Below are 21790 nucleotides of genomic sequence, written 5' to 3' on the forward strand. Positions count from 1 at the left end.
ATGTTGACCTTTGTTGATCACCTGGCTAATGTAGTGTCTGTGAGGTTCTCCACTGTAAAGTTTTTCTTTGGAAGGAAGTACTGTGTACAGCCCACAGGGAGTGAGGAGTTATTCCCTGAGGCTGGAATATCTACATAAGTAATTTGGAACTTTTCTGTATGTGAGATTTATATGTTCTCTCCCAGTTACTTATTTATTCAATCATGTGTTTTTATCTGGGTAGACTTGTGTATATTTCTTTTATACTTGGGTTATAATCCAATAATATTTTATTGTTCAAATTATTCCAGCTTTGGCTGTTGGGAGCTCTTTCATTTGGTTCCTGTGTTACTTGATTTTATTTTTTATATTGGTCTTATACCCTGTAACCTGCTAAACTCATTTATTACTTTTAGTAGTTGTTTTTTTTTAAGATTCTGTAGGGTTTTCTTCATAATCATGTTTGGGAAAAAAGACAGTTTTACTTCTTTTGTAAACTGGATGCTTTTATTTATTTTTCTTGCCTTATTGTGTTGGCGGGAGCCTCCAATACAATGTTGAATAGAAGTGGTAAGAGCAGATATTTTTGCCTTGTCCTTGTCTTAGGAAAATAGCATTTTAGTCTTTCATTATTAAGTATGATTTTAGCTGTAGGATTTTCATAGATGTCCTTTGTAATTTGGGGAAGTTCTCTTCTGTTTCTAGTTTGTTGAGAGTTATTTTTCCATGCATGTTGTTGACTTGTCAAATGCTTTTTTATACCTTTATTGAGATCATCATGTGATTTTACTTTTAATATGGTGAATTACATTAGTTGATTTTTGAATGTTAAATCAACCAATCTTCATTCCTGGAATAAATACCTGGTCACTATGTATTGTACCTTTTATATATTGTTTATTAAACAGTGGGTCATAGCTTGCCTTGTGAAATGAGTGTAGTAGGTTTGATTACCATTGTAAAAGAATGAAATAAAATAGAAAATATCAGACTGTATTAAACTATTGCTTCATGAAATTTTTGTCATGTGTGTGTGTATGTGTATTAGATTGTAATATAAATTGTAACATAAATTTCTTGATCTTACTCATATAAAAAATTTTGAAAATAACGAATTCACTTTTAAGCCTGAAGATAGCGAGGCATAAATTAGGGCAAGAAACAGCTAACTTTCAGGTGGGGGGCAAATTAAAGGAGATACAACTTGGCCAAAAAAATGGTGTAGGGTAAGAGAGAAAAATGAGGAATATGAATTTCATAAGAAAAGTCTCATCTCTTAGTTTAGATTGGAGAGATTTTTCTGACTGCATGATGAAGCCCATGGACTGTGAAAGGATGTAATTATTTGAAAATTAATAACTTAATGTTCCTAGCCAAAGGACTTGGCAGCCTATCAGATTTTGGAAAGTCTCTCCATCTCTCCAAGAACATCCTCTCTTATACAACTTTAACATGCGGTCTTAAGGTGCTTTTCTCGTCTAGAAATATTGTTTTGAATAAAATCAAGCAGAAGCTGTTAAATTTGCTTATACAAAGACATTGGTTCGTGTAATATCTCTTCATAGGCAATGAGAATTTAATCCTTATGGGGGCACACAGTCTTGGGATACTAGCTAGCGCTTTCAATTACTAATTCATTTCAAGGGTATTTGAGTAGGGCCCAACTGGGTAGAATGGAACATGATGGGGGAAAAATCTTTATGGTACTTTTTATTTTTATTTTTTATATTTTAGCTGAGCCATCCTGCCACCTGTTGGCAGCTCAGCGGCAGCTCAGCTCGGGCTGGACTCGAACCGCTGTTGCTCAGAGCTCAAACCCTTGAGCAAGCTCTTAACCAACTGAGCCACTCGGCCGGCCCTTATGGTACTTTTAAGTTCTAAAATTTGGATCTGTGTTTGTCTCTGTTATACTCCTTTATTACTTATTAGCTTGATCCAAAGGTAGTGCTTTAGTATCAGATTTCAAAGGAATGAGTCTGATTAAGCAGCCTAGATGCCTTGTCTAAATCAATCAGCTGTAACCAAGGAAGCATATTAAAATGTCTTAGATTTACACCTCTCCCTATGTTTATAGCCTTTCTCTGAAGGGGAAATCACTGGTAGGCAACCATCCTAAGAGGTGTTCGCTTAATTTAATTAAAGTTAATTTAATTAAATAACTAATAAAAATCAAATTACGTTGTTGAAATAATGTGTTTTCCGGATGGTAAAAATTAATCCCATTTCTTTAGGACAATAGTTCTTAGCTTCTTTGATGTTTCCAAACCCGCTTTGATATGATAAATATGATAAAATATCTTGTACCCCTTGAAGTCCATCCAGAACTTCAGATTAAGCATGCTACTTTAAGTTTTTTAATTAAACAATTTAACATGCATTGTTAAATTTTCTGTAAAATCTAGTTGTTCATGCTACAGCAAGAAATATATAATAGGAATGATTATTTCTAATTATAACTGTTATTTGAGAAAATATTATCTATTGGGTTGTCGGAAAAGTCATGATGTATTTTTTTCTATATTTCTCATTGCAAAAATAATTATGCATTGATTATAAAATGTATAATACAAATTAAACCAATTTGCCTGGAAATTTTATTCTTTAGTTAGCTATTTTTGTTAATACTGAAAAAAACTAGTAAACTTATTTTCATGTATTATGTGTAATTAAAGAAGATTTTGAATAAAATGGAAGCCTGTTTTCATGTTATAAGTATGTTTTAAAATTGTTGCATTGTTAAAAATATGAGGTTAACCAACAAAATACATACATTCACATTAAAATTTATTTTATTATATGATAGTAATGTTAGAATAAAGAACGTGTTTATTTTAATATAAACCTCTTTGCATGCCATAATGTACATAGTAATGAAACAATGTGTGTTCTGAATTTAAAAAATGAAAAGTATCAGTAAGAGTTGTGCCATTTTTATCTTTATTATGTGCTGTTACTTCTGTGCAGTTGTTATAACTTCGACATATTCAGGTCAATCAGCTTTCTCTTTTATCTTTGTTGTGAGTATGTTAACAAATCTACTTTTGGTTTTATATAGATTTCATGTCTCCATTCTCCCCACCCTCCCATCTCCACCAAATAAATAATTATTCAGAGTTTAATTCATTGACCTAGATGTCTACCTTTTTTTTTTTTTTTGAAGTTCAGCTTTAAAGTATTTGTACAACTTTTTAGAGCTTCTAATGATTCTTTAGAGAGCCAAAATGGTTTATTTCAGGTAACAATTTATTAGGATCAGGCCCAGTATTATAACCCTTCTCAATTATAACATTTAGAAGAGTAATACAGTTATCTGGGGACTCAGAATGGCAATTTAGTCCAAAGAGCCTGCAGCAACACTTGGAAAAAGCATAGGTAGGCACATAGCTCTTCCATGACTTAATGCTCTTTTGTGAGTGTTCTTCCCTTAATGAAAGTCTGCTCTTCCTACATCAATTAAATTTCAGCAAATGTGGCTGGAGAACCATTCTCTTGTTTCTGTTTTTGGAAGAAGCATATTATACTAATAAATAATTTGTGAAACATTTGTGCAAACTGAAATATTTATAAATTAAAGTCTAACATATGAATAATAGAAGATAAATAATTTGATATATGCACTGCCACTCAATATAAGACACCAGTTTTTGATAGCTGTGGATATGACAGTTACCAATATATCTTTAGTTTTCTATTTAAAATATTTTAATATATTAGTCATATTAATGTGTTAGCTCCATAGCTCAACCATTTAAAAATCCTGTTTGAATAAGCATGAGCTTTTGATATTGTTCCAGTTAAAACTATAATCAGTGTGTTCATAATTTAATCTAAATAGAAAGAAGCAAGGAGAAAGAGAACTCTTAATATCTGTTTTGTACCAGGTGCTTTATACTCATATATTATCTTTAATCCTCACCAAAATCTTTTGAGTGATATTATTTTCCCCATTTTACAGATGAACAAATTGAGGCAGAGCGGTGTCACATAAGTAGCTAAACTAGAATTCAAGCCTGTTTGTCTGACTTTAAAGGCCCAAGCTGTTTGTGGATGTTATCCCTTTGGTATAAAATAATTTGAGGCTAGCATTTCTTGTGAATGACTTATGTTTTAATCCATCTTTCACTTTTACTCTCGCCAAAGCTGTCTTTTTGGGGTTTCTGTTGAACTTTTGTTTTCATAAAAGTGATATATGCTCCACATACACTTAAACATACAGAAATGTATAAAGATGAAGAAATAAATCTAAAATCTCACCAACTATAGGTATATTTGAGATTTTATAACGCATTTTTTACATAATTGAAATCACATTGTCTAATTTTGAACCTTGAATTTTCACCAGACACTATAATATAAACATTTACTTATATGATTGGAAAAATAGATTGTTTGATATGTACATGGCACAATGTATCATAATTAAAGGGATTACTCCCTTTTGGGCATTTAACTGCTTTCACTTTTTTCCCTTTGTAAATATCACTGAGATGAGCATTCTTGTGCATACCCAGTCAACATGTTGCCTGGCGTCTCCACTAACTGCCCCCCCACATGCACACACACACCCCACCCTGCCCAACACTAAGGATATACAGTCACATGTGTTCATGAGTTACTCGGGTTAGTCTTTGTCCATCTGCCCCTGTCTGTCCTTCTTCCTATCTTCTCCTTGAGTATGGTTACAGTACTTTTTTTTTTTAAAGATTTTTATTGGGGAATTGGCAGAGGGGAACAGTGTTGGGGAATCGGGGAAGGGGAGCAGACAAGTTGCTGATCTTTGGTTCTTCAGTCTAGTCGTGGAGCACGTCGCCTCACTGGCCCATGTTGGTATTATTGCGCTCTTCCCGGGTGAGGCAGATCGGTCGCCGGCCTCTGAATGGCCACTCACAGAGGCTCTTGGCAGCTCACACTGGCTGCTGGCTGCTCATGCTGGCTGCTGGCCACACACAGTAGCTTATGGCAACCCACAGCAGCCTACACTGTCACCGGCGACTCACGGCATCCCAGCTCCAGGTTGAGCTGTTGTTCACCATCTTAGCTATAGAGGGCAGTGTCACTGGCCCTCATGTGGGATCCGAACCAGGGCCCTGCTGCTCAGAGCTGATGTCCCAAGCCAACTCTTAACCAACGCGCCACTCGGCCGGCCACTGGTTACAGTACTTTTGAAGTACATCTAGGTTCATGTGTTTCAGTTTTAGGTGTTTCTCCTCATTCTTATTTTATTTTTTTATATATGTAGAGTATTAACATGCTTCCAAAGTCAAAAGTGTTCAAAGAAAACCCCTCTTGTGTCCTCTATCTCTGTCTTATAATGAAGGACTTTGCTTCAGTAATTGTTTGTCCTTCCTGTACTTCAATACTAGTTTTCTTTTTTCTGCATCATGTCCTCAGCATACAAACCTGCTAAATTCTCTGTCATCTTAAAACAGAGAAAGAGAGAGGAAACCCCCTGGATTCTCTCCTACCTCATTGACCCGTTTTTTAAATCTCCTTTATTGTTTTCTTTTACATTTCCTTGGCCTCTTTTGTGGTCTCTGACCAGTCTTTGAGCCATGTCATTTTCTGTCTCCATCCTATGACCATAAATACTATCTATAACATGGGTACTTAAAAAATTTATATCTGTAGCTACTGAATGAGATTTGAATATCCAACTACCTAATTGGCATCTCCCCTTGGATATTTAATAGGGATCTCTTTTTTTTTCTTTTTAGCTGAGCCATCCTGCCACCTGTTGGCAGCTCAGCGGCAGCTCAGCGCAGGCCGTGAATTGAACCGGCAACCCTGTTGCTCAGAGCTCGCACTTCTGAGTGAGCTGTTAACCAACTGAACCACTCGGCTGGCCTCTACTAGGGATCTCTTAATTATACTATGCAAAGCCTGAATTCTGATCCTTAATCCCAAACTTACTTCTCCGTTTGTTTCTTTACCCCGATAAATGGCAACCCTATCTTTCCATTTACTCAGACCAAAAACCTTGGAGTCGTCCTTGACCTCAGTGTATACAAATCCTGTTGGCTTTACCTTCAGAATAGATCTAGACTATTTCCTTCCCACCACTTCCTGCTCTTCTATTTTGATCCAAGGTAACATCTTCTCTTACCTGGATTATTGCAGTAGCTTCCTTTCTGGGCTCCCTGCTTCTGCCCATGTTCTCCGCTCATATAGTCTCAATAGAGTGATCCTTTAAAAATGAAGTCTCCTGTTCTAGTCAAAACCATCTCCAGTAACTCTCATTTTTACTCAGATTAAAAGCCAGAGCCCTTAGAATGGCTTAGAAGGTCCCTCATGGTCTGGCCCCTGTTATTTCTCTAACCTCGTGTCATTTTCTTCTTGCTCTTGTTCATTTCCTCCAGTCGCATTGGCCTTGCTGTTCCTCAGACATGCCAAGTATGTTCCTGCCTCCAGTTTTTTGTCCTTGCTTTTCCTTACCTAGAGCATTCTTCCTCAAAATAATTGCATAGCTAGTTCTTTCACTTCCTTCAAATCTTTGCCCAGATGTCATCTTTTCAATGAGGCTTTTCCTGTCCATCTTTTTAAAAATTAAAAAGTCCTCTACTTGCACCTCCTTACTATTTTCCTTTTTTTCTCCGTAGATATCAGAACTTGGCTTACTGTATATTTAACTTATTTTTTAATCCTGTACACACTCCCTCTCCCTTCCCCCCCATTAAGCTCCAGGAATCAGAGACTATTTTAATCTCTGTTGTTCATGGTCAAATTCCCAGTCCTATTAAATTATAGGAACAGTTAAGGCCTCACTTCATGTCCTTGATAGGCTCTTGGAGCTGTGGGGAATGGCTGTATAATGAAACCAGTTTACCACAGGCTATTGATATAAACAAGAGTTCAGTTCCTATGGCAGCTCATCAGTGTTCTAACTAAATAGCTACTGTATAACTTAAAGTTTATTAAATGAATTAATGAACAAAATGATTAAGGCCTTCTATAGTCTGTCCCCTCTTTGTCCTTCCAGATTTATCTTCTCTCCTGGTCTTGCTACATTCCAGGTGCTGATCGGTTTTAGGTTTACTGTATACCATGCTCCCTCCCGCCTTAGAACCTTTAGATGCTTATTCCCTCTGCTTGGAGTACCCTTTCTTCCCCTGCCACCCTCTTTCCCTTCTGTAGTTAACTTCTGTTACTCATCCTTTAGATATCAACTCAAAAGCCCTTGTTTCAAAGAAGCTCTGGATTAAGACCCCCTACTGTATTGTATACTCCCTTAGTCATGCTATTTGACCTTCTGTCTTCCAAATGTTGTTGGAAAGTGGGCCCTTTTCTGCGCGAAATCCAGGTCCTCGGCAACTTGAGCAAGGAATTGAACGAGATGCCAGAGTAAAGCACTGAAAAAGTAGTTTATTCGAAAAGATAATACATTTCAAAGAGTAGAAGTGGGTCCGAACAGTAGAAAATAGCTCAAGGGCCCATTATTAGAAAAGAAATTACATTCCAAAGAGTTTGGAGTAGGCCACGCACAAGGGCGAGGCTCAAAGGACTTGAAAAGGAATAAGCGGTCAAGAGAGCAGGGCGTCCAAAAAAGAGAAAAGGGAAAAAGGCTCGAACTTTCCAGGACTTGGGTTTCTATCCCTTCTCTAGAATGGGCTGTTCCCTTAAGGGCGTGGGACCACTTGATTGGCACCTGTGATTGACAGGATGTACTGCGCAGGTGCGAGTGACTGGTCTGATCTAGTTGTACCCATTTGTTTTGGGGGTAGATAGTTACAGTGAAAAGAACTTTTGGGTTGAGAGGGGAGGTCACCGGGCGGTCACATTCTGTGGGACGTGCAGGAATGCAGAGACCCAATGTCTGTTTCTAACTCCCTACCCTAGCCTTCCCCTTGAGAGACGTGATCCCCATAAAATCTCCATGGGAAGCTGAGGAACAGGAGGTCTCTTCTTCTGTATCTGCTTCCTGCTGGGCAGGGGCGTGGAGCTGTCCCTGCCTATTGGGGGATTCACGGAACTCTCACCCTAGCTGATTCAGATGAGAGGAAGGGGTCTCGAGCTCTGCCTGGAAGACCGTGCTGGCTTCTTTGGTTGTGACTGGCAATCTTGTTGGGGTATCCTCTGTATCCCCAAAGTCCCTGAATGAGGAAAAATATATTTTAATTAATAAATCTGTTAGCTCTCATGAAGCCTGTTGCCATTCAGCCTGTTACTCAGGTGGCGTCAGTTGTCTGGGCCCAGAATGGGTTTGGCATTCAGCTTACTGGCTTGGGGGGACATTAGGAAGTCACAGGCTTTCAAATAGTTATCTGAAGCAGGCGACTTCTGTTGTTTAGGATTCAGAAACTGATTTACAAAGCAGTCAAGAAGCAGGGGGATAGAAGAATTTTAGGATTCAGGCTAGGAGCAATCTTTAGTCTAGGATTTACAAACTAGTTAGAAAAGTAATCAAAGCCAAGGGCTAAGAAACTAGGGAGGAGACTTAACATTTCTATACTTAACATTTCTATAGGAAAGAAAATTTAAAATTCTTGGGGTGGGGGCGGGGGTGGGGGGCTCTCTTGGCCGGTAAAACAAATAAACTGAAAACTGCACAGAAGTAGAGAACTCGAGTGTACTGCTTGCTCGTGTATGCGTCTGAATCCTCAGTAAGTACTTGTTGAATGCTCCCTTCTAGCTCTAATATTCTGCCTTGAGGAAGTGGCAGGTCATTCCTCTATGACTAGGAATTGTAGGCTATCGGAAACTTCATAGTATTAAACTAAACATGATTGGTAATTAAGTGTAATACAACCCAGTATCATTGGCCAACTATGGGTTAAACGTGAACTTTTTATTTCTCAGTTGGCATTCTGTGAGAAGATATGAATCCCGATAAAATCTGGCTCAAGAAATTCTGGTTTAGAGTCGGTAAAGCCATGTGTATACTGATTGATATCCTTGTTGATGTGTAGGGCATGTAAATAACCTGGTACATGTTGCTACTTTAATATTTAATTTCAGAAAAAACTAAAAGACTGCCTAATAATTCTTGTTAGCCAGTAGTTAATGTTGTCATTAGTTTCACTTTTGAAAAAGTAATTCTGGGTGAAGTTAGCAATTTTTCATTTTTGAGGGTTGTTTTAAGGAATAAATAAATAATGTGTATGAAAATAAAGTAAATGTGTAATTTATTATTATTATTATTATTATTATTACCATTATAATTATTAGCTGTGACATTGGTCACATAAGTTACTCATTATGTTGACTCATAAAATGTGGGGATAAAAATATTGGGCTGTCAGAAAAGTCATGACGCATTTTTGCAGCGAAAAACAGAAAAAATACGTCATGACTTTTCCGACAACCCAATAACATTGACCCTGATGGCTTATCATGGGCGTTAGATGAAGTAGTAATGCATACATGCAAAGCGCCTGGTACACAATAAACCCTTGGAAAATGTTCACTATTATTTTAACTATTGTTATTATTTCTAATCTTAAGTTAAAGAACTTTCATTTTTAAGTCGTTATAGATGATCTGAGCTCTTGACTTAGAATTCAGGGTCCACTTTTGGCACTTTCATTACACACTTTTACTTTATCTTAATTCCTATAGAAAGGATAAATGGTATTTGTACAGCCAATTCAGGGTTATAAATAATTGGTATTTTTAATATAGAAAAATACACATAGAAAACACCAACATTGACTGCTAATTAGAGTTGCATAATCCCCTTCCTCAGAGACCTTTTAGAACAAAATATGTGTACTATAATTTATTTCTGGAATAATGGGTCAGTTTCTAAAGCTGGAAATCAATGGATTATTCTAAAAGGAGTGCTAATGTCCTTTGATCATCTTTCTTGGGATGATGAATGGCAGCGGTGGCTGCTGCTGCTGCTGCTGCTGCTGCTGCTGCTGCTGCTTCTGCTTCTTCTAAAGGGGCCCTTCATTCCCTTACCTTTCTGGAAGGTTGGTTAGTAAAATAGGAATATACCCTGTGATGCATAGCCTGTAGTGAAGTGAACAAAATGTGTGATTTGCACTGCCTTGTGTAGTGCCTGGAAGATAGTGGATACTCACTTAATATTCATACATTTGAAAGGCACTAAGAACCAGAGCTTGATTACATATGGGAATATGTTATTCAAATATATGCCCCAAACACCGTAGGCTTTAACAGAGCTATGAGCAAGAGGGATCAAAACAACCATAAGGAAACCACATTGAAAAACGGGTTTAAGTTGAGTCTCTTACTGTGGTTTTGGGTTTCTTAGTGCTGCTATTAAATATTTAATGCTCTGTATGTTTGTAAGAATGACTGGGGTACAGTAACTGACACTAAAATAAATGTCAATATATATTCTCTTTCAGATTTACCAAAAACTTATCTCCTGACAAGATAAACCTAAGTACCCTGAAAGGAGAAGGTGAACTGAAGAACTTGGAGCTGGACGAAGAGGTGCTCCAGAACATGTTGGATTTGCCGACATGGCTCGCCATCAACAAAGTGTTTTGTAATAAAGCATCCATTAGGGTGAGACTTTGATATCTTGGGAAGAATTGTCTGTTTTTATTTTTTTATTTTTTATTTATTTATTTATTTATTTTTAGCTGAGCCATCCTGCTACCTGTTGGCAGCTCAGCGGCTGCTCAGCTCGGGCTGGACTCGAACCGCTGTTGCTCAGAGCTCAAACTCTTGAGCGAGCTCTTAACCAACTGAGCCACTCGGCCGGCCCCTGTTTTTATTTTTTAATATCATTTTATGTTTTATAATAAATATTTTTCAGATAATTGCGTAAAGAATTTTTATTAATATAATTAAATATGGCAAATACCTTTGCCTAATTAATTGCAGGAATGTGTGGCCTATGAATTTAAAGTCGTATACTAACATTAATTTATAGATTTTAATTTTTGTTTAAAATTTAATGTTATTAACATTTAAATTCAATTACTGGTAGTTTATTAATAAGATAATTGGTTAAATTTGGCACATATTCAAAGATATTATTCGTAAGATTTGTTGTCAAATGGGACAATACAAATTGTAATAAGTAAATACTTTATTTCAAATGAAAATATAAGGACTGATAAATTTTCTTATTCTGTATATTATACTTCCATTTGAAATTTTATCTCTTTTTCTCATTTGTTTCTTTGGAGGATTTTAAAGTTTTATTATTATTACTTCTATTTATTAAAAGTTATTCCTAGTTACCTTTGATGCTAATCATGTGATATCACTTCTTGCTCTTAAAGACTAAGCTGAGTTGGAAAGTCTGCTCAGTAGAAATGCTGAATGCTAATTTGTTTCATGAAATTAAAACTGGGCGCTAAAGAAAAGATTGTGGAAAGGTTTCTATGTCCTTTCACAGTCATCTTTAATTTTTTGTTTTAGCTTTCCATAAAGCCACCTATCTACAAAGACATATATTTATTGCAAGATATTATTTATTTGATATTGTCTACATTTTATATTAACGGCCTCATTTTGGTGTTTGTCTTGAATATTTACAAAAAGATTGGTCAGAATTCTAGAATTTAAAAAATTGTTCAATGGAAGAAATACCGGTTATGCTTTGTTGGGAAGTCGTAGCTTAAATTATGAAATTAAAATGTACTTTTTATAGCTTGAATAGTTCTTTTTAATTACAATTAACATTCAATATTATTTTATATTAGTTTCAGTTGTACTGCCTAGTGGTTAGACATGTTTAGATGTGTTTTAGGAACTGGGGTAAAAAGATATTTAAGAGAACCTGAAATTCTTATTTAAAAATATGACTAAGAAAATATGATTAGTAGTCTTTTATATAAAGTAGGCACATCTTATTTTAAGAGTATGAATGAATTGCTCAGCTTATTATTTTACAATTTAAGAAAAAAGTCTTCTGGTGTAATTCAGTATGTCTGTCACTATCTTGAGCAACAGTGTTGGTTACTGTTTTACATTTTTTTAATGATTCATTTTAAAGAAAAAAAACTTTATTTTAATTTTTTTTAGATCCCATGGACAAAACTGAAAACACATCCCATCTGTTTGGTAAGTTCTGAATTGCCTCAGAAATAAACATTTATATATGCATATGATCTGACTTCTCGGTTAATATTAATACATTCTGGAATTAGAAATTGTACTTCTGTAAAATCTGATGATCTCAACAGTATTTGGCTACTTACAGTTTTTCTCCCATACTCCTATCATATACACAACTTTCCAACAGATAATAAGTGCCTTAAGAAAGGACTGAGCACATTGTTTTCTGTTTTTGTATGTCTTTTTAGACCTTTAGAGAGATTTAAAATGACTGCTCACTTACTGTTTACTTTGCTTCTAAAGAAATGAAAGAGAAAATAGTCTTAAAGAATATTTTCATAGTATACATAAAATATCTGATCGTTTACATTTTTAATGTATTTTTATTAGTCCTTGGATAAAGTAATAATGGAAATGACTACATGTGAGGAACCACGAAACCCTAATGGCCCATCACCAATTGCAACTGCTTCAGGACAGAGGTAAGCTATTTCCATTAATCCGTATAACTGGCAAAAGGAAATGTTTCCTATAGTCATCTCTATTATCTGCAGTAATGGGACCGAAAATAAAGTCCGCTAACCCCAACCAGTTTCTATTTCAGCCACCTCTCTCATCAAACATTTTATAGTTTTAGCATATGCATTGCAAAAGTAGCGAACTGATTTTTATCCTCTTTTATTCATCTTGGTTTTCTTGATATTTAAATAGTAATAATCAACCAAAGGCACAACTGTAGCAGAAAATTGAAGCAGAAGAGCTTAGGTATTTTATAAATCAGATGCATATCATTTACTCTATGCATCCATGGAACTTTTATGATCCTAAAGAGTTAACTGGATGCCTAAAAAAATTATAGACCTTTTGAGTTACTCTAAAATTCAGTACATAAAGAATGCTCACAGATTGGATTTTGATTAAAATCAAATGCTAATAAAGTAGAAGCATGGGGACCATTTCAAATGTCCTTTTTAAAAAGTTAGAATAATTCTTAAAAAACAGATCTTGAAAAAATTGGCTATTTGTTTTTACATTCAGTGAGTTTGGATCTTGTACTATACATCATTTCCTCAAGGTGGGATTTCTGCACTATTCTGAGACCAGACGAGATCGGGCTGTTCAGGGTAGCATGGCCATAGGCTTCTGCGCTATTTTGGATCGTGCAGCTAATCATGTAGAACGTTCACATAGATTTTAATGTGATTAGTGTCTCATCAAGTTCTATAGCATGGCATCCCTGAACATTTATAGTTTTCTAGATGCTTAGTAAAACCAATGATAAAACTCAAAGATGAACACACACACACACACACACACACACACACACACACACATTCACACATTCACACACTCACTCTTACACCCTCCTTTTTCACCAAGGTTGAACAACCTTTATATTAGTGCATTCTGTAAGATGTGTGGTTTATATTTGGACTACAGATAATAGTGACTGAGGAAAGAGCTTTCACATTAACTTCTTTGTAGTTTATGCATCGTCTAACATTTTGAGATTTTAAAGTTTAGATTGTGTTTTCAGGTTTGATAGAGTAGATTGGAGCAGTTGGTCTTTAAATTGACTAGTCAGAAAAATTAGAAAATAGAGATGTTTATAAGATTATTGAAAAGAAAAGATCAAGAAAACTGTTATTAATGAAAAACTTAATTAGGTGTGGCAAAAATTAGGTATTTTGTCAGTGTGTGTTAACTGTAGTTGATAGTGTTCTTCCTAGTTCATGTTTTTATAGTATTAATAAGTTTTATAATTTTAGCTTTGTAATCATGATGGTAATGCTAACATTTTGACATAAGGCAGTATGGTTCATTTGTTTACACATTTTTCAGACTTGTCCGATTGTAGCGATCACTTAGGGTGGTTCTTTAGAGTCTTTTAGGCTCTTTCTTTTGAAATTATGACTCATTAGGTCTATAATGCTTATCATGAATAAGAATATGTATTTTTAACAATTATTTTAGTTACACAAGTTAGGGAAACTGATCTATTTGATTTTGTTCTAGCTAAGAGGTTGAAATAGAGGGACATTTAGTGATAGGCTTAGAAGAGACTTAACTTGTAAACTGGAATTTCACCCTTTTAATTTATGATGGATGACATAACCAGAAACATGTAGACTTTAGTCATTGATATAGCCATCGCCCTTCTGATGGTAAGTCCTCCAATACAATTGTAACACTTTTTAATGTGCATAGATTAGAATAGATGGGATTGGATATTCCAAAGGGTATTCCCTAAAAAATTATTATAGAAATATTATTTCTGACTATGGGACTATTTATACTTAAGTGAACAGTATTTGTCCTTAGGATCAAAACTCTCCCCTAGGATGCCGATGCGTTCTTACTCTTCAGTTCTAGATTTTCTAAACCCAAGATGGATGGCCACTTCCTTTAACAACAAAACTACCTTATGATGAGTTCAGGCAAGCCAAGGAATATATAAATTGCTACATATATACTATTTCACTGAAGGACCACAGCAACCTTTTGAAATAGATATTATTTTTATTTTACAAATGAGGAAATTGAGGTGCATAGACTTTTGATAGTATTAATAATAATATATTACCTTTAATAATATAAATAATAGTTATTTTTTATGAAGTATCATGAGTCAAGAGATGGACTGTTTGGTTCATATGCATTATCTCATGGAATCCACATATAACCTACAAAGTATTACCTGATTTAAAAGATAATTCAGCTGGGGCAAGCCTTGTGGAACTATCTGGTGGACATTTGCATTTTATGTTCTGAAGTTCCAGTGAGAGATCTGGATAGAGACAGATTTAGGAATAGTGGTCATATTGATGATAATTGAAGTAATGTGCCAGTTGGCAAACTTTCACCATTACTCCTTCCAAAATATACCGATAGTCTATATTCCTGTCATACTGTACTACTCATTACTCATCATTCTCGAAACATGACCTCTACTTTCCTACTTATCTGTGCCTCTGCTCGTTCTTTTTCCTATTCTAAGATTTCCCTTCCTTCCCATCTCCCTGTGGAAAGTTCATCTTTTTTGCCTGGATGTATTGCTCCCTACTTATAAGCAATTTCTTCCTCTACCAGTTGTACTGATGATTCCCTTTTTAAAACACTTCATTGCAGATTACCTTATGTTTCAGTTACTAGGATATGCTTTTTCCTCCCCAAGTAACTTGTAAGCCCTATAATGCCACAACTATACTTTGGTTTTCCTTATGTCCCAGCATTATTCATATAGTAGATGCTCAATAAATATTTGCTGAATTGAATTAGAGAATGTGAAATTTTTCTGACCTTATTCCTAAATTATGAGATTATATTCCAATAGGACTCTGTAGCCTTCTTTGTGTCAAGAATTAAGCTGTCTTATTATAGATGGCAGTTGTCTGGACTAATGCTTTTTGTGAGTAGGCAACTTTGGATACTGATTATGATAATTTAATTTAGAGAATAACCTTCAATTTAAATCTTTTATTATTTTGAGAAGAGCATTTTTATAACTTACATGTAACCAGGCTAGATTATTGTTTTAACAAAAATTTATTTTTTTTAACCAAAATGAATAATATTATGGTAGTTTGTGTTTTTGTGTGAGAATATTAACAGTAACTTTTATCTTTTAGCTATTTTTTTGGCTTTAGTGCATTATATTTTGTTTTGCTTTATATTTCTAGTGAATATGGCTTTGCTGAAAAGGTAGTTGAGGGAATTACTGTTTCTGTAAATTCCATTGTCATCCGTATTGGAGCAAAAGCCTTCAATGCATCCTTTGAACTTTCCCAGCTACGGATCTATAGTGTAAATGCAAACTGGGAACATGGAGATTTAAGGTTTACTCGTATTCAAGATCCACAGAGAGGAGAGGTAAAGATTTTCTTCTTTTCTTTCTTTGTTTAAAAAATATTTTAATTACTGATAAATAAAAGAGGATGTTTAAAACAGTTACTTCTTATGGCTACCTAGATTCACGTATTACTAGATTTGCTCTTGCCTTTTAACTGTATTTTTCTGTTTTACTCTTATTCATTATTAAATGTGCATACTTTGTTTTTATTGTAATAAATCTTTCAACTTATAGAATTAGTAAGTCCTATTTTAACTTCATAGCTACTCAGAATTGAATTTGAAATTTACAAAACTAAAATATGTTATTTAAATTCTCGGTAGGGCCGGCTGAGTGGCTCAGTTGGTTAAGAGCTCGCTCAAGAGTTTGAGCTCTGAGCAACAGTGGTTCGAGTCAGCCCGAGCTGAGCAGCCGTGAGCTGCCAACAGGTGGCGGGATGGCTCAGCTAAAAAAAAAAAAATAAAATAAATTCTCGGCCATGTGATTCAGATGCTCTTTGTACTTTATATTAAAATTAAATTACTTAGAATAAATGTATTAACAGCTTTACAGATGATGAATATATTTATGAGGATGTGTTAGTGAATTTGTTGGAAGTATACAATTTCCAAAAATAAAATTAGAGAATATATTTAGAATGTTATATAAAAATTAGTGAACAGATACATTTCTACTTTTTAACAAGTCTACATTTTTCTATTTTGCATGAGTAAGTGAAGCTGATCTCTGTGTTCTCTTTAGGTTTTGACATTTAAAGAAATTAATTGGCAGATGATTCGAATAGAGGCAGATGCTACCCAAAGTTCACATCTTGAAATTATGTGTGCTCCTGTTCGATTAATAACCAACCAATCAAAAATCAGAGTCACACTTAAAAGAAGAGTAAGTTAACAGGTTTACCTTTCTGATTCATGTGATAACTATTAGAGTTGACAGGAAATCTAAAATAATTTTTAGGCAAAACATTGGCACATTAAAACAATGCAAAATAAAAGGAAAATATAGTGCATTAAGCACTCTTTGAAGAAACCTAGTATAATGATAACATTTTTCAGTCTTCTAGATTTAATATTTAGATTTTTATTTTTCATAGATTGAATAGATTTCTCAGTTGCCACATATTTGTTGAACATTAACTGTTTTATAATTTCATTTCTCCTACTGAATGTTGCTTAGGAGTAGGTAGATAGCAAAACATTATGAATAACCAAAACTACTAGCGTTAAGTTATAAAGTAAGATATGACTGGTAATTTAGATAAACAAGGAAGATAGTTACTTAAGGATGTCAGAGTTGAGAGTCCACTGTGGATTGTGATGAAATTTAATGAGAGAGTAATAACTTTTTAAAACCATGGCTTAATGAAGGCCTCAACAAAATGTTTTATATTTCTAGACACAAATTACTAAGTTAAACTGGAAAAGCTTTTTCAGAATATAACAATATAAATATTCTGAAGTCTGAAATGTGGTTACAATAGCATTTTAGTTTTTAAATAATTTTAATTCCCCCTTTTCTACTAGAATTAGTTGAAGTAATATAGATAATTAAATGATTTATTAGCTATAAATGCAAAATTAAATTATATAACACTCGTGCCTATATAACTTGTACCTGTTTAGGTAAAGGAATTTGTCAATCTTTTTTACCACAGTGTCTCCAATACTAGGAGATATTCTTTCTGTATTACAAGCACTTAGTAAATATTTGGTGAATGAAGGAAGGATCCATATGTAACTTTATTAAAAAAAATTTTTTAAATTTAATATAAGTACATTATAAGTTTTATTTCTTGGCCTAATTTTATGAATCATTTTTTTTCCCCACAGTTAAAGGACTGCAATGTAATTGCCACAAAGTTAGTTCTAATATTAGATGACTTATTATGGGTTTTAACAGATTCTCAGTTGAAGGCTATGGTACAATATGCAAAATCTCTTAGTGAAGCAATAGAAAAATCAACAGACCAAAGGAAGAGTATGGCTCGTGAACCTACACAGGTATGCTATTAAATTAACAGGGAAAAAAACAACCTTATTTTACATGTAAATGGTTTTAAAATGAGAATGGTTAATTTTATTTATGTGAAATAGATTGTAATACTTTGAGTCCAAGAATCTTATATATCTTATTATATAATTTTATGTACTTTGTATCTATGTGAAAACATATTAAATGTACTTCTATCTCTATAGTGCTTTATTTGTGTGGAGGTCTGCAGTAGGCACTAGAATTAATGATGACATAAAAATAGTTGATATTATGAATATCTCTTTTAAGAAAGTTAAAAATACACAATTTTTAAATTACTAAAGTAAGGACAAAAGGAACAAACCTAGGTAATTATAGTCAGGGGAGGGAATGTGAGAAATAATGGTGCAGAAAACAAAAACCCTGGGGAACTGCTGAAGTTGAACACAAAACTGTTAAGAGTTGTCTGATGGCCGGCGCCAAAATGGGGGGAGCATAATGAGCTATTTAATGATTACTTTCTTAAAATCAGCAGTACTAGCTTTGTCTGAAGAGAAAAAGGTTTTCTAAAAATCTTTCTCAGTACTAAATTAAATTCTGAGAATTTAACATGAAATTGTTTGTAGAAGGGATATTGAAAAGCCCAATGTATAGTGTCTTTTGATAATTGTATATAAAGTACAATTGAATTTTTATATTAAATGTCATCCAAACATGACATTTAAATGGTTAAATGAATGATTAAATGAATCAGGAGGCTTTGCTAGACTTAAATGCCAAAGTTTAATTTAGGAGTCTTAAGTGAATTGCAACTTGAGAAACACTACCTAGGGTTTCTAGGTAATACCTAGAGTGTTCAGAAGGAAAGAGAAAAGGTAAGAGTTTTTATACTAAAAAGCACAGACCTTGAGAAAACCCAGTCCTGCATTCTTAGCTTCTGGGTTGGTCCAAGACAGTATTCTCCCAGATGCTCAGTGGCCTGGATAATGTAATACTCTTTCCTCAGTTCTTCAGATTATTTAGGATTTATGGGCATTGACCCACAACTGAAAAGTTGGAAAGTTTAAGTCATCAGGCTAAAGTAAAGTAAAATTGTATTCTTAATTGGTTTTGTTAGATTGACTATAGTGACTCCATTTAGTTTCTTTGCTCTTTTCCTCACTACTCTTAATAAAAACTTAAGGGATATTGTGAAATCATACTTCTATGAAGCTATAGTATTTCTTTGGAAAAAGAGTAATGTATGTCAGGTAGATAGCTTGTTGGTGATCTGGCTTGGTACGTGGAAATAGCATACATTTAGGCTTTCCTATGACTATCAAATTGGCGTTATTTACTGCCTGCCTGCTTTGTCATAAGATATAGGGCTAGACATTGTGGATAGCAAAATGAATATTGTCTGACCCTGCCCTAAAGGATCCCAGAGTAAAATGGGAAATCAAGTATAAAACAAATCATGGCAGTTCAAGGTAAAGGCTAGAGTGCAGATTTAAAAAGAGGGATGAGGGGACTGTAGAAGCACAGAGAAGTTTTAATCAACTGCTTGCAGAGTTTGGAAAGGCTTTACAAAGACAATAATAAAATTCAGTCTTAAAATGAATAGATGTGTATAGGTGAAGGAGAGGGTATCTTAGATGAGGAAATAGAATTTGCAAAAGTGTGGTGGTGGTAAAGGGCATGGTATTTGCTGATAGGACTCTGGTGTTACTAGAGCATTGTTTTTGAAAGTGAGATACACATGCCTCTGGGCTATATGACAACTTTCCAAGTTTTAAGGAAATTGAGTACTACATCTTCCATTTTGATGTGTACTTTTAAACTTTGTCTACCTGAAAATGTTCTTGTACTAACATGTGAAACTGGTTCTCCCATTCCGTAATTCCGTTATCCTGCTTTACAAATGAAAGGCACTCTTATTTGAGCTCATTCTTATTATGATGGATTTGTCCAGGAAGAAAAAAACCCCCAAAACCTTGGGAAATAAGACAGGCAATTTTAAGTACTGTTATCCATGTTGGAAGTGAATGACCAATGACAAAGTAACAAGTCAGGTGATTTCTACTTTGCTTTCAGCACATTTGAAAGAGGATCTAATAAATGCCAGCTATTAGAGTATTAAAAATAATTTTTTATACTAGATCACTCTGTGAATCCTGGAATATAACTTGAAGAGAGTTCAAAGAATCATGTCACATTGCTAAAACAAAACTCACTTCATTCCAATCTATCTATTTATGAGATCAAAGTTTTCCAGAGATTTTGGCCATAGAGAATTAATGATGAACCTTGTATCGTTCTGTCAGTAATATTTATTCAATAAGATATCGTCATAATTCTGTGGGGAACCTAATTTTAAAAGTGTCTTGAACAGAACACTGGACTGTAGCATATAATAGAATAGCATATTCCTGGGTAGGTAGCCTGAATTTAAGCAGAAGTATGTGGTGACTAAATGTGAAGGGCATTACATGTTGAAGAATTTGGACTTTTTCCTATAGGCATGTGGAAATCCAAACAGGGAAGAACAATCAAATATGGCATGGTTGTATTATAGAGAATGGGCCAAAGGTTGCTAGTCTTAGAGGAGGGGTGGACTTGAACCTTGAGTAATGGTTTGAAAGAAGAAATAAACCAAATTAGGCAGAGATGGAAGTAGGTTTGATTCAGGGAGGTAAGGCTAAGAAAAAGTAATAATGAGTTCCACTTTGGAATTGAAGAAACATAATTGAAGAGGTAATATTTTACAATGTTACCATCATAGACATAAACACTAGTCTGTGAAGGCTTGCAGTGAGGATTTAAGTAGTTTAGGATGTCACTAACAGAGATGGGAGTTGAAATTAAAGACTAGTAGACAAAGTGTTGATGTTACTGTAGCTCTTATTTATACAATGTGTAAATTTGTTTATATAACATAGAATATAGATTAGGAAACTAAAGATACGGATTAGGAAACTAGAAACAAGGATAAAAGTCTATAAATCTTACCATCACAGCAAAACCAGTGGTAGCATTTTGAGATAATAAGTCCTACAGATTTTTTTTGTCTAGGTCCTTACAGATTTTTTGGCGTCTACATGTTTTCCTAGTTTTAGTAAGGATGTAGTAAGTGTATACATATACAGTTTTCCTCCATGTTACTAGTCTTTGTAATCATTTTTTGTCACTCCATAATACTTCATAGTAGATTAACTTAAGCATTCACATTTCCATAGACATTCTTTCTTGGGCGGTAGTTGTCACAGCGCTACTATACGTATAATACTGATTATTTGAGGTACAGAGAGAGTGGGTTAGAGAGTGAAGTCGTTGACAGTGTTCCTTTGCTCAGCTTTACAACTTTACAAAGATAGCCATCTTTGATCATAAATATTTGCTTAGCTGCTCCTTGAAAAGAGCAAGAGTACATTAAAAATTAAGAGATGTTAAGATTATTCATGAGGCAAAAGAGTTTATTGTGGCCCACATTTTCCCCTATAAATACTAGTCTGTTAAGGTTTTAAAAGTAGATGGGGGAAAAAGCTAAGAAAAAGTTATTTTTTTGATGAAAATCAGTTTAACAATTAGTAAAAAAAGTTTTATTTTAGCCTCTAAGTATTAAAAAACTACAAACTACATTTCATCTTTAATTACTGTGGGCCCCAATTATTTTCATTGAGATTTTCATTTACTGAGTACATTTTGAAATTCTTTTATAGTATTATCATAGCTCTTAATATATATGTGTAAATATGTATAAATACAGACTGTATGTACTTTATTTTTCTATAACTATACTTTTAATAATTTTTCTTTTGTTGTTGTTGTTGTTGTCATATATGGCCTTTATTATGTTGAGGTATATTACTTCTGTTCACACTTTGCTGAAACTTATTGTAAATGGATTCTGGATTATGCAATAGATGCATTTTCTGCATCTATTGATAGGATCATATGCCTTTTATTCTTCATTTTGTTTATGAGGTGTATCACAGTAATTGATTTGCACATGTTGAGCCAACTTTGCATCCTAGG

The 21790-nt window shown here is 34.3% G+C and overlaps 1 protein-coding gene across 1 annotated transcript in view; it reads left to right on the plus strand.

Moving 5' to 3' along the window:
- BLTP3B (bridge-like lipid transfer protein family member 3B) overlaps window positions 1–21790 on the plus strand; it is a 90372-nt gene that overhangs the window by 15713 nt on the left and 52869 nt on the right. Inside the window, exons 2-7 of the mRNA XM_019641734.1 lie at window positions 10290–10452; window positions 11923–11961; window positions 12346–12437; window positions 15636–15825; window positions 16547–16687; window positions 17635–17805. Coding sequence (XP_019497279.1) covers window positions 10290–10452; window positions 11923–11961; window positions 12346–12437; window positions 15636–15825; window positions 16547–16687; window positions 17635–17805 — 796 coding nt within the window. The remainder of the gene's footprint in view (window positions 1–10289; window positions 10453–11922; window positions 11962–12345; window positions 12438–15635; window positions 15826–16546; window positions 16688–17634; window positions 17806–21790) is intronic.

This window comes from Hipposideros armiger, unplaced genomic scaffold (assembly GCF_001890085.2).
Source record: "Hipposideros armiger isolate ML-2016 unplaced genomic scaffold, ASM189008v1 scaffold_63, whole genome shotgun sequence".
Lineage (NCBI taxonomy): Eukaryota > Metazoa > Chordata > Mammalia > Chiroptera > Hipposideridae > Hipposideros > Hipposideros armiger.